Below are 14251 nucleotides of genomic sequence, written 5' to 3'. Positions count from 1 at the left end.
CACAACGTGTATGCACCGAATATGTCGTCTGCTCGGTCTTGTTTTTTTTTCGCAAATATTTCAACGTTTATTTGAACATTTCATTCGTTGTTTTTTGCGTCTTTTGACATCAGTGACGATGGTTTTCTTTTGTGAGGCTGCACAGTGCTGGGCTCATGATTCCAAGCGTAAGAACCCTGAAAATGGGGTTGGATGAAGGCCGTGACTTGGGATGGGACTCTATACCGGAAGTTGTAGTGACGACCCGAGAGAGTGAAAATTACCTCGTCTCGCGAATTTCGAGATTTTCGTACCTATTTAGGGTAGCGAGAAGTTTTCCCCCCTCTCGCGCTCAGCGTGGAAGCTTTTACGTTTCATTTAATAATGAGAGAAAGAAGACGATTCGTTGTACCGTTCTCGACTCTTAATCCTTGTCTGAATTTCAAAAATGTTCCTTGTCTACTCCCTTTTTTTCCTAAGTCCTCTTCCTTTTCTCTCCTTTTTTGTTTTGGCCGGCGTTTTTTGGGGGACCACCCGCACCGCCCCCCTGGCTACACGCCTGCGGTCAGATGAACATAATGTTGATACCTTGTCCGCCCCCGGCAGCTCAGGGGTTTTTGGCACTCAATTACGGGCCAATGAGTATCAAGGGGACCGCCTTAGGGCCCTTGGTTGGGTCCAGGGGGCAGAGCCTCCGGAAGCTCAGGGGGTTTAGGCGTTTAATTATACGGTCAGAAGAGCATTTTTAGATTTATTATTATTTTGTGACACTGGCAGGACACTATTTGGCGTGGGGTCCAGGGGCAGAGCCCCCAGAAATCACGGATTTTAGGCATTAAATTACCGTCAGATGAGCATCTAAGGCCCGCCTTAGGGCCTAAGGTGGAATCCAGGGGGCAGAGCCCTCAGGGTTTTAGGCATTTAGTCCCATTTTTTGTTCCCTTTTAGTTCTCCTCTTTTCCTTTTCCTCCCTTCTCTCTTTTTTTTAAAGCGGGGACGGGGGGGGGGCAAGGGCCTTTTGCCCCCCTCCCCCGACCCACAACTTGTAGGCGGTAAAATTGCAACTGATATCCCCCTTCTTTTCTTCTCTTCTTCCTATTTTTTCCTTCCCTTTATCTCATCTTTTCCTTTTTCTTTCCCTTTCCTTCCTTCTCTTTTATTTTTTGATTGGGGGGGGGGGGGGGGGAGGCAACAGCCTGGGAGGCCAAGTCTTTTTTCCTCCCCCGATCTCCTTCTTCCCTCTTTTTTTCTTTTCTTCTTCCTCTTCATTCCCCTTTCTCTCCTCTTTCCCTTTCCCTTCTTTTCCTTCTCTCTCTCTCTCTCTTTGTTCGGCCCCCCTGGATCCGGTGGTGGTGATGCAGATTCTGCCCCCCCCCCACACTTCCAAACGTTTTTTGTCATTACGTCACTGCCCCTGGAAGGTGAGCCCCCTGGAATATTTGCCCCATGATAAGATTTCAACCTCAAAGCTTTCAATGAGAAAAAAGAAACATAGTATTCTGGCCATTGTTATCTATTTGTCAAATGAAATATGAAATATAAAGGACCACAAAGTTTGGAAAATTAACCTGTGAAACACATGCACTTGTACCATCTACTTTTTATAACAAATTACAGCTTTTGTTTTGCTTTGGCGAGTCTGTACATGAGTTGCGAGACATCGTCAAAGATCTCTGGTTGTACGTGCTCTCTCACTCTCCCTATCCACGCCTTCAGCTTTGGTCTTCTGTCTAGCGTGCCATAGCCGCAGGGTTCCACCTGTATAACCTGTTGGTTTGTGAAAAAGATTAAATATTTTAAGTTAAAGTCGAGTACTGGTCATGGAATTACACCATGAAAGAAACTTTCTGGATGCAATTGAAAAAGGTTCATTATAGAGTATATTGAGATTTGTGATTATCAAAATGATAACTAATTATTGATGCAATTGCTTAAAGCCGCATGCAGTTCACGCAGGAATTTGCATAATTATAGGACTACAAACACATTTGGCAATCAGTGGCAAGAAGGTTTGGTCCGAACAGTTCAGCTATTTCTTTTCATATTTTGAATATGAGGGCATTTGAAATGCAATTCTTTTCACCGGACATTTCTTTTGCTCTATTCTGTCAAACTGACATAACAGAATCAGCAATCTGGTAACTAATTTTGTTTCACCTTTAACGGAATTGAACATCGATATTCAGCCTTTTCAGCAATGTAATTTCACATCCCAAACTCTATGTTTTCATGTGTCGGGATTAAGCCTATTTACATTAAAACAAACAAAATCATCAAATTTATTCAAGATATAACACATAATTGTTTAAAATCACAATTTAATTACACAGAGGAAGAACCATAATATTATAATCTAAAGGTTTCGCATACCCCAACTGCCTCCATTATGCCCAATTTTTCTTTTAATGTAATTGAGATGAATCAGATAACTTATAGATGCACTGGAACATATGTTGGGAGCCGTAAAGGTACATGTATTAGCACCTTACCCCCCCCCCCAACGACAAAAAATGTCAAATTATGAAATTTCGAGACCAAAAAAAAAAAAAAAATGTGTCCGCTTTGTGTTCTAGTCACTTTTTTATGTGCCATATAATTCTGCAAAGCTACAAGAAATACAGAATGACCTCCTTGTTTCTAATGATTATCGTACTAAGACGCAGAATAACTTAAATATACATTGTACATGTATATACCTCAATAATCTTTATACATTTGACAACCAAATTATTCATACCGCTTGCAATTTTGATGTATTTTTTCTTCTTCTTGTTACTCAAGAAAGAAAGCTGGACTGGCTGAATACTTTTGAGTGTAAGCTTTCATGTCACATTCTCAAGAAACATAAATTGGGACAAGTTATTTATCACATACCGGTACTTTAAAACTTACAAAACAAGGTAAAGGTATGAATAATTTAGTTGTTGAAGGTATAGACCAGTTCTTTTGTTTTGTAATATTCTTTATTGTATTCACTCAATAAATAATATTAATTCATACAAATTGTAATATATAACATATTGAAACCAATTACAGAGTACAAAATACAGTAATCTCAATTATATTGAATGAATTAATATTGTTATAACCCCCCCCCCTCTATATTTTGTTCTGTGTTACTAGTATCCCTATTACATATTATCATTTATAACATATTGGAACAAAGTACAGACTACAATCAACTTAGTTATATCGAATGAATAAAGTTTGTTAAATCCCCTACCCCCGTTAAAAACAAAACCAACAACAACAAACACAAAACAACAAAAAAAACCAAAAAAAAAAGAAAACAAAAACAAAAAAAAAACAAAAAAAAACAAAAAAACAAAAAAAACGATACAAGAAGACGTGGGCAGTCTATGGCAGTCGAGACCGGTCAATCACACACAGCTGTGAACCGGGCAGGCCCCCCCCTTTCCTCATCCCTTGCATTTTCTTGCATATTATCCATGTTTACCTTGAGATGTTCCCATTTTTTATAGTGGAGCGTCAACGTATTTCGTTCAGTAGCACTCTTTCTTTCTTCCCGTTTACTTTTGAATATTTTCTCTCTTATTTCTTCAATACTTGGAGGCTTCTTTTTTTCCCTACTAATAAATATCAAATATTTAATTAATAAAACCACGTGATTAATCATTTGCCTATCTTCGGTTATTTCGTCTAATCCAATGTGAACTTCCTTCCAGCTCATATCTTTAAGGATTGGAATATCCAAACTATCACTACATTGATCCCATAATTTTCTCACCATTTCGCATTCAAAAAATATGTGCCTATATGTTTCCTCTTCTTTTCCACAAAATGAGCATTTATCACTTAATATGAATTGAAACCTGTATAAATAACGATTGACATAAACAATTTTATAAAGCAATTTGAATTGAAATTCTCTTAGTTTATTATCTAAAGTACTAATTCTTGGTCGGACAAAAACCTTTTCAATTTCTTTAACCGACAGATTGTATGATGAATGTAAATTCTGAAAACTGACAGGGACGTCTTGCATTTTTTGTATGCATGCCCTGTACAGATTTTTCGAACAAACCGATTCAAATTGGAATGTTTTTTTTGTGAACATAAATTCTATTTTTAGATCATGAAATGAAATTTGCCTCTTTGTTAATTCGATTTTCCATTCCTTTGGTATATTACCATAGATTTCTTTAAGCATTGATATTTCCTCTTCCTCTAGTCCCATACATCTGAAATAAGTTTCCGACTTTAATGTTCCTTTTCCATCTATAATATGGTACAATCTATAAGTATTTTTTAAGAAAAGATTTTCATTGAAGTATGTTTTTCCACTATTGTGTATATACCTATTATTTAAAAAAATTTCATTCCCTTTGTGAGTTGTATCTTTTTTAATAAAATCATTCATATCTAACCAAATGTTTATTAAATCCCGATAGTATTTTGGTAATTGTAAATCGATCTTGTTAGGTAAATAGTTACAGTAAAAAATAAGATTTCCTCCGAAAGGTCTCATTAAAAATTTGAAATACTTTTTCCATTTAACTCTCTGGTTTCCTGTTACAAGTCTTTTAATCCACATCACTTTTTGTACTTTCACAAAAAGTTGAAAGTTGAGCATTTTTAATCCTCCTTGCTTGTAATCAAAATACATCGTACTTTTTTTAATTTTGTCTTTACCTCGCCATAGAAAATTAAAACAGATCTCATCAATTTCTTTTATAACCCATTCAGGCACTGGAGTCAAAGAGCTTACATAGATTAGTTTTGAATATGCGTATGTTTTCAGTAAATGAATTTTTCCTATCAAAGTAAGATCTCTTTGTTTCCACCAATTTAACAATTTCTTTATTTTGCTTAATATTTCTTTGTAATTCATCTCTTCCGCCACATTGGGATCTAATGCAAAATATATACCGAGTATTTTTAAAATGTGTGCCTCCTTTCCAAAAGGATACACAGTCGCAGAGCCAACAGAAGATCCTAAGGGTAAAATGAATGTTTTATTTCCATTAATCTTTAGTCCTGATATTTTCCTAAAATTTTCCATGATTACCTCTATTCTATTAATCGAGTTTATGTCTCGTACAAAAATTGACATGTCATCTGCATATAAGATCATCTTTATTTCTGTTTCTCCAAAACAAATACCTTTTACCAACTTATCATTTCTAATGCAGTGAGTTAAGCATTCTATGCATAAAATAAATAAATATGGAGATAACGGATCTCCTTGTCTTACACCCCTTTGAACTTTAAAATATCCGGTTGATTTACCCCCATTAAAAACACAACTTTGAGCATTGGTAAGTAAAATTGTAACCCATTCACAAAACATTGGCCCAAACCCGAAAGAAATGAGCACTTTCTGAAGAAAACTATGTGAAATCGAGTCGAAAGCTTTTTCATAATCTATTGCCAATAGGTACCCTGGTTTGTTAAAACAAGAAGTATGAAAAATCATATCATTGATTAATCTGATTGCATCACCGATGTTTCTATCTTTTAAATAACCTACTTGATCGACCGACACAATTTCATTCAAAACTTTTTTTATTCTTTTAGAAAGTATTTTGGTAATAATCTTATAGTCTACGTTGAGTAAGGAGATAGGTCTATAATTACTAATGAAATTGGGGTCTTTACCATCCTTATGTATAAGCGTTATGATTGCTTGTTTTTGAGAAGGCGACAATTCCTTGAATTTCATGGTATCGTTAAATGCCTTAAGAACTAAGTCACCAACTACATGCCAGAATGTAATATAAAATTCTACATTTAATCCGTCATTTCCTGGGGATTTATTTAACTGCATTTCTTTTAAGATTTCAATACACTCTCCCTGGTTAATTTTTCCTTCACATAGCTTCCTCTGATTTTCTGTTAATTTGGGTAAGGTTTTGGGGAAAAAATTAATATTTTCGCATAATCCTTCTTCTGATTTAGCATACAGTTTAGAATAAAATCTTCTAATTTCTTGTATGATATCTTTTTCATCATCAGTTATATTTCCATCTACTTGTAATTCTTTAATAGCACTTTTTTTCTCTTTGAAATCTATTAGTTGCTTAAAATATGCCGTTTCTCTTTCTCCACTTTCAAACCATTGGGCTCGAGATCTGATTTTTACCCCTTCACTTATATAACCGTAAAGATTTTTCAATTCCCTTCTTTTCTTTTCCAAATCGTTAATCAAAGAATTGTCATTCACCTTCGCTGGTATTTGTAATTCTTCCTCTAACTTTGAAATTTCTTTTTCCAAACCAACAATCTTATCCTTTCTTTCTTTGGCTTTTTTCTTACAGTATTTTCTTGTAAAACTTCGTATCTCCATTTTAACATAATCCCATAATATTCTATTATCTATTATCTCTTTGGATAGATTGAGTTTCAACCGTGTTATTTCTTCTTTCATACTTTTCACATAATCTGCATCGTTACATAAACTGTTATTAAATTTCCAATATCCTGCTTTTATTACAGGATTAGTAGAAGAATGTAGTTTAATAATCAGTTCTACTGCTGAGTGGTCCGGTGAAATTGAAGTTAATATTTTGCAGCTAAATACCATATCTTCTATGCTCTCCGAAATAACCCAGTAGTCCAATCTACTATGCATTTTAGGATTCTGTTGGTGATATGTAAATTGTTTCTTTAAATTATTTTTGACACGCCATATGTCTGTGGCATTATAGTCAATTAAAAACTTTTCAAATTCATAGCTAAGCTTAGACTGTTTTTTATTAACATTATGTCCACTGTAATCTAAATGTACATCTCTAACCATATTAAAATCCCCTCCAATAATGAGAGGTTTACTTTTGAATTCATCTTTTTCCAAAATATTTCTAACTTTGCCCAGAAACTCCAATTGTTCCAACTCTTTGCTCCCAACAGGGAAGTAAACATTTCCGAATATTACCTCCTTATTCTGCAGAAAACCAACTGCAAAAATGTATCTGCCACTTTCATCGATAACTGTGTGTCGTATCTTAATATTTACTCCACTATCAAATAGTATCATAACCCCTTTACCATGATTAGTACCGTGGCTGTATATACATTCGCCTTCCCACATCGAATTCCAAGTATTAACTATATCTTGTGTGCTAAAGGTTTCCTGTAAAAAAATAATATTCCCACCTTTTTCTTTGCACCATTTGAAAATGCTTCTTCTTTTATTTTTCTCCCGAATACCTTTTACATTTAAGGATATCAAATTGCAGACGGAAATTTTAGTGTTACTCATCATGTGCGTGTTGAGTATATAATATAGGTGGATGAGAGATGGAAAGGTTGTTGCCCACATTCAAGCCATATAAAACTAACCAGATCAAAGGCTGCCACAAACTGTCCCCATTGAAAAAAAAAGAAGAATACATTAAACATTTACGTAACATATAACACACACAATAAAACCTATGTAGAAAAGACATGTCTACAAATAAAGTTGCACCTATTTCTCCACCGCTTACAACCACCGCCTCACCCCCCCCCCCCCAGCTTCTACCCTTTCTACTACCTTCTTTATACAATCATTCCAATACCGGCTACATGCATGCGCTTCATTAAACCTAAACATCTTTGTATGCAGTAACCACTTCTGTAAATGAATGTCAATGAGCATCTATGTGTTTGACCAGCACAATGAACTCTTTCCTTTTTCTCTATATGAAGAAACCAAAACAATCATTAAAACATCTAGTATGGAGTAACCAATTCTATAAATGAATGTCAATGCATGCGTGCACTTCATTAAACCTAAACATCTTAGACTAAACTATCCTATTCCATCCCGGGCATTCTTTAATCGTCTAAAGAATCATTAGACCTTGGCATTCTTTAATCGTCTAAAGAATCATTAGACCTTGGTATGAAGTAACCACACCTATGAATGTATGTCACTATGCCTACTAGTACTTCGACCATCACAATGAACTCTTTTTTCTTCTTCTTTTAAATGAATATATTTAAATGGCAATATTTCTTCAAACTACTCAAGATTCCTATGAATCAAAAGACCAAACTGTACTATTCAATCCAGGGCATTCTTTTTTTTCTCGTTTAAACATAAGACATGCTCTTAATATAAAAGAACTCAAGATGTCTATGGGTCAAAATACCAACCAATACTAATCAATCCCGGGCATTCTTTAATCGTCTAACCCTAAGACACGCCCTTAGTATAAAAGACCTTCTGGTCATGCGATTGCATTGTGAAAGAAACGTTGTGGAATCGATCGGTAAGGTTGATCATATAGCATATAAGTATTGGTGTATACTGCAAGGTTCCGGAATCATCAAAATGATAAGAAATTTGGCCCAGTCTTGGTAAAGTGATAAGCACTGTACACAGAAAGATGTATATGGTAATACCCTATATCTATTCAGTCCGGATATATATAATAATTTACCAAATCTATCAATAAGTAGGCGGTTTCCCGTCAAAATTTGTATCGTCACGTATGACGTATTAGTCAAAACATATTCTTTCACATGACTGGTAATAAGAGCTTCCATTTCATTTTTTGAGAGGGGGGGGGGGGGGGCGTTTCCAAAACTGGTCCATATAAATCATCAAGGTACCTCATTGACGCCAAACAGGTCTGCGATGCTGATATCATACCCACACAGGAAAGGTTTTTCCTGGAGGAAGTGCTTTTCTAAGTTGTCTAAGGTTTCTTCCATTCTCTGGATGTCTGGTGCAAGGGCCGCAGGGTCTGGTGGGGTGCCCGTCATCCGGGGGAAGATCACCTGTGAAAAGGAGGAGACCGGTAGGGTGTTATTTAACTTAAAGCACCACTGTACTACTTGCAGCTACTTGCTCCCTCTATGTAGAAAACAATGCCTAATCAGTGTCCGTTGGTCCCTCATGATCCTCTTTTTCTTATGTTAATTGAGAGCTGAGTTGATGAGATAGCCACCTGTCAGTGACCTCCCTGGGTGGTCTAATAGCCATACTAGTACAGACGGTCTTTAAAGGCATTATTACAACAAAAACGTTGGAAAGAGACTATAGAGATGGGAAAGAGCGAGGGAGAGAGAGAGGGGGCAGGGAGAGGAAGAGGGTGTGGGAGAGAGGGAAAATAGAGACATAGGGTGAGAGAGGAGGGAGAATATTAAGAGTGAGAGAGGGAAAGTACGATGGAGAGAGAGAGAGAAAGAGAGAGGGAGAGAGAGAGAGAGAGAGAGGGGGGGGGGGGGGATAAGAGAACGGGAATGAAAAACAAGACTTGTATAATGTTTTATACACATATACATGATAAATTAGGGAGAAAGAGACCAAGAGAGAGAGAGAGATAGAGCCAGACAGAGTAAAACAGAGAGGCAGAATGAGGTGGAAACATGACAAACAAAAAGTTAGATGTACAAATCATTGATCATTGTATATACTTAGTTAATTAGACCAAGCCCTCGATGTGAATTGTAATGTAAACCCTATTTGTAGGGGTTTGCATGTTATCTATCTTGTACAATATTAGATTTAGGAACTGGGTAAAATAGTTGGTAGTACTTTTCAGTGCAGTACTTGATTCTGACCCTCTGGTCTTTGATACTACTGATACTTTACCTCAGTAGTTGATCGAAGGGGGGGGGTGGTGGGGGGCACAGTCTGCCCATGCCCCTCCCCCACATTTTAAGCCCAATCTGGCATTCATAAGTACCCCCCAAAACCCATCCCCCAATCAATGATATAATTTCTATGATTTCCATAAAATACATGATCCAATGTGTTTATGGCTATATGAGCATTGATGTTTATTCAAATTGAATGCAATACAAAACAATCTGTTACAATTTACTGAAACTGCACGCAATTTGATGTTTGACTCACTTCTGCGCAAAATACATTATACACACGAGCTCTCATATTGAAATGCTGCCAATCCAAATATTCATTGATCCTTGACCTCTGCTGAAGGCTCTTGGGAAACCAGTGATCCGCACAGTCAAACTTTTCATGAAGATACTTTGTGATGGTTGCACTTTGCGAGTCGGGAATATGTGAAGATAAGCAGAAAGATGAATGGAATATGCATGATATATTGCATTTCAACTTTGTGGTCAAGAGTATTATGGGTGACCCCACACTTTCATATCAAGGTGTTTATTAACTGATGGAAGTTTGAACACAAAGCAATTGTCTCTAAAGCACTTGTCTATAGGGTTCTTCGAACAATCCTTGGAAAATGTGCGCTTATCTGTACAGAACTAGGACTAACCTCTTTCCAAAAGACCTTTGCAACATTGATTCTGGTGTTCATGTGTTGCCAGGCGAGATACTCATCGACCTTGACCCTATCCTGAAGGTCAGATGGGCAGGGGCGTCTACAAAGGGGGGGGGGTGGGGTGCGACACGCCTCCTTTTGGAACTACACATGACCTTTAACTCAGATGGCGGTCATTTTGGATTTGCCCAATATGGCAGTCCCAGAAAGCGCCCTTCTTGGCGTCCGGCAGAAATCGTAATAGTATGGTATAATCTACCTCTGGGCCAAATTTGGTGCTTTTAGAAGAATCTGCACCAAAATATCTCTAACGGCCCCCACTAATAAGGATTAACAGACGAGAACAGTACACCGAATCGTCTGCTTTTTCTCATAATTTCATGAAACGTCAAAGCTTCCGCGCTTCACGCGGGAGGGGGAAACTTCATTCAGACAAAGATTAAGAGTCGAGCACGGTTCAACGAATCGTCTACTTTCTCTAATAATTTAATGAAACGCCAAAACTTCCGCGCGGGAGGGGGAGATGGGAATGCAGATAAGGATTAACAATCGAGAACAGTACACCGAATCGTCTGCTTTTTCTCATAATTCAATGAAACGTCAAAGCTTCCGCGCGAGGTAGAGAAACTGAAGTCAGACAAGGATTAATAGTTGAGAACGGTACAGCAAATTGTCTTCTTTTTATAATAATTTAATGAAACGTCAAAGAAGGGGGAAACGGAAGGGGGAAACTTCATTCAGACAAGGATTGAGAGTCGAGAACGGTGCAATAAATTGTCTTCTTTTCCTAATAATTTAAGGAACACCCCCCTAATCAGCGCGCTTCGCGTTCTTTAAATGATTCGCTTGCTCCCTACTACCCCTCCCTAAAATAAGATCCTAGCTCCGCGCCTGCATCAAAATATATAGCTATGATGCTGACTAAGTTGACGAGATAATTCGTATATTTATGTCGTCGAGGAAAATGACCATTTTGCGCATATGCAAGTACTATAGATAGTCCATAGGAAAAACAATTTAGCCTTCGGCCCCGGGTTTATAGGGTTAAATTTGTAGATATTGGGACATTTAATTGTGTCGGTAATTGGTGTCTAGTTTTGTCGATAATCGTTGGCCTCTACATCCCCCCCCCCCCCTCCAACTGAAAAAGGTCTAGCGACGCCCCTGGAGATGGGTACCAATGATCAGGGCATGCATGCTTGGCCTGCTCGTATTTCACTATTGTGATACTGCATGGTTCAGAGAATTAAAACAAATGTTCGGAAGTCGCAACCATCACATTTGTTTAACTGTGATAGTCCATTGTTCACAGAAATAAAAGAATTGTTCACTTTTGCGCTAATGCATTGATCAAAGAATGAATGAATTGTTGGAAATTACATCGATAACAAATTTGTTCACTATTGCAATACTGCATTGTTCAGATAACGCACAAAATGGTTCTGAATTCCGTTTATAACAATTTTTTTCCATTCTGTGAACCTGTAATATTCAGAGCAGGAAAAATTTATTTCGAATTGCATCAATCAGAGATTTTGGCATCAAATAAAATCTTTGGAGTGCTGATCAATTCATTAAAAATAATCTACAAAAACTGCACAAAACTGCAGAAAATTGATCACAATTTGTAGCTTTTAGTCTAACAGGATTTCGGTTTATCCCAAGCAGCCTCAGTACCTTACACAGTAGTAATTTCAGACAGGTTTTTTTTTCTGCACCATGATCAAAATAAAAACCATCTGAATAATCCAATCACATTATCTAAACCATAAATAATCAAAGATTGGCTATTGGACTATCAAGAAAAAACAAACATGGCATAGTATTTCATTTTGTAGTACTCATATGAATTCTTACCTAACACAAACAATGCTGAAACATGTAAAACAATGGCTTAGGCCCTTGTGTGAATTTCATTTTAAAGAGCTGCTTTAAAGAGCAATCTAACCCTAGTAATAACGAGATTTACAGAATGGCAAAAGTTTAAAATGAAGCAGATCGATAATGAGAAAGTTATGAATGTTTTAAATATGAGATATGAGGTTCCCATGTGTCCTGTTTTGTGAGGGTGTCCACATTGAAATTTTTAAGGACTGTATGTGTGGGCCCCCATCAAATTTGGGCGACTAAAATTTTGGGTGCACATGTGTCTCCGGCACCTGGCAGTGTTGTTGATCCATACCTCTCTGTGAGTTTGAACTCTCCGTCTTGCATAGCCGGAATCTTCATCATTGGACTGACGGCTGCATACTCCTTGGATTGGTGCTCACCTAAAAGATCAAAGGTTACAAAGCAGGGCATGGCAATGAACAAAAGATAACAGAATAAAGAGATGGAAATTCTTTCCTTTTTGAATACAGACCTCTTTACAGAGTATTACAGAGTATTACAGGTGGACCACTACACCGGGGCTTCCCCCTACTCTTATACAAATAGTGCAGTAGGTTCTTAACGTGCAAAGGTAGTGACTCTTCTCTACACGGGGCCTCCATTTAACGTCCTATCCGAGGGATGGAGTGTTTTCCACTTAACATTAAAGGTAAATAATAATACAAAGTTTTGGACAATTTTGAAAATTGAGTGTATAGTGATTCTTTACAATTTTGATATATTTGGATGTCCCTGTGGATGTCGTATAAAAACTAGAAAATTTAGACCCTAAAACACTTCTGCTTTCGAGAAAAATTGAATATAAAAATTTTCGGGAGCAAAATAATAAAGCTGAGTCGTTGCGAAATTTTGGGCCCGATTTTAACCCCCCTCCCCCTCTTGAAAAAATCCTGCGTACGCCACTGGCCAGGATAGTAATACAGCTATGTGTGCCATGGCCCGATGGGCCCGAGGGCAGGCCCATGTCTTTCAATCGACATTCAGCAGAACCCCTCGATACACACCCCCCCCCCCCGAACTCTGGCAGAGAAATAGATAGAATTAGTACGTGCACTTCTCCCCCCCCCTTCCACAGGGTTCTTTATTTTCAAAACAAATTCCATCATATACAGCATATCCATATATCATATACTAATAATTAAAGAAATAATTTCCATACATAATGGCTTGACACAGATAATAACCATAATAACTTTTATGACAAAATTAGTACTTTAAATATATAATAAAAAAATACCAAACATAAAATACATGATCATGTTTATGTTAGCACATTTCAAACACTCTCAAAATATTTTCTAAAGTGAAACAATTTCTTTTTCAATTTATTCTCTCTGAGATTTGTTTGGTATATATATTTTTCCATTTCATAATAACGTTTTACAGCTGATAAAATTATATCAAATGATGGTAGTTGATTTCGTAATTTAGCTGAAAATATCTCTTGTCTTACAACCATCAGAACACAGTTGAGTGCATTATTATTGCTACCGCAAAATCCAAACAATTTATTTTGATTTGTAAGTTTGATCCTTTCCCCCGTCTCACGAAATATCCAGAACTCTAACTTCGACCATACTTTGTTAGAATAGTTACAAAAGCAAAAAACGTGCACTTACTTTTTCGTATGGCTATTGGACATGGAGTGTATGGGATCTTGTTTGCTCTCACAAACATCAACACCGACCTCGCAGGGTGCGACAGTACGTCGTAGAATATTTTAACAGACATTTTGCAACTTATTTAGGCATTAAATGGTAGAAATAACGATGCTTTTTACTGGCAGGTGATAACCTTGTGCGATGTCTGGACACCAATTATTCTGAGATTTGTTACGCCAGTACGTAAGTACAACGCGCGTGCGCGACGTGCACCATATGCATTGATATGCATGCACGATATCGCGCGCATGAAGAATATCGCTAATGTTTTTTCTGAGAACGAGACCGCAGCAGACAAAATAATGAAGTTGAAATTATTTTTAGTGGATGTTCACCCCGTGAACACCTTTATACGCCACATTTCAAATCACATAGCGAGATACCAAAACGGTCTTCCATTAGAATAAAAATAGAAATATAAACAGAAATTGGTAATAGAAATAGAAATTATAGAAATCGATAAAAAAGGAAAATACAAATAAGAAATAGAAATTGATTTTGTAGGAGAGCTCTAAGATG

The 14251-nt window shown here is 37.0% G+C and overlaps 1 protein-coding gene across 1 annotated transcript; it reads right to left on the bottom strand.

The window, feature by feature from the left end:
* Positions 1 to 1590: 1590 nt before the first annotated feature.
* LOC115920029 (glutathione S-transferase theta-1-like) lies at positions 1591 to 13802 on the bottom strand. The gene is made up of 5 exons (XM_030974894.1): positions 13691 to 13802; positions 12309 to 12451; positions 8539 to 8706; positions 7282 to 7302; positions 1591 to 1746 (listed from the first exon to the last, which is right to left on the bottom strand). The coding sequence occupies exons 1-5, from the start codon at positions 13800 to 13802 to the stop codon at positions 1591 to 1593; spliced, it is 600 nt and encodes a 199-aa protein (XP_030830754.1).
* Positions 13803 to 14251: the final 449 nt, after the last annotated feature.

This window comes from Strongylocentrotus purpuratus, unplaced genomic scaffold, assembly GCF_000002235.5.
Source record: "Strongylocentrotus purpuratus isolate Spur 01 unplaced genomic scaffold, Spur_5.0 spur5_contig_867, whole genome shotgun sequence".
Lineage (NCBI taxonomy): Eukaryota > Metazoa > Echinodermata > Echinoidea > Camarodonta > Strongylocentrotidae > Strongylocentrotus > Strongylocentrotus purpuratus.
The sequence above is the reverse complement of the archived record's forward strand: the minus strand, read 5'-3'. Positions and strand labels throughout refer to the sequence as shown.

Coding starts and splice junctions, on each gene's coding strand:
- LOC115920029 (XM_030974894.1), bottom strand. CDS start 13,802: ATGTCTGTTAAAATATTCTACGACGTACTGTCGCACCCTGCGAGGTCG. Junction 7,303..8,538: donor ACCTGTTTGGCGTCAATGAG/GTACCTTGATGA, acceptor CAATGGGGACAG/TTTGTGGCAGCCTTTGATCT. Junction 1,747..7,281: donor TTGTGGCAGCCTTTGATCTG/GTTAGTTTTATA, acceptor ACAAACCAACAG/GTTATACAGGTGGAACCCTG.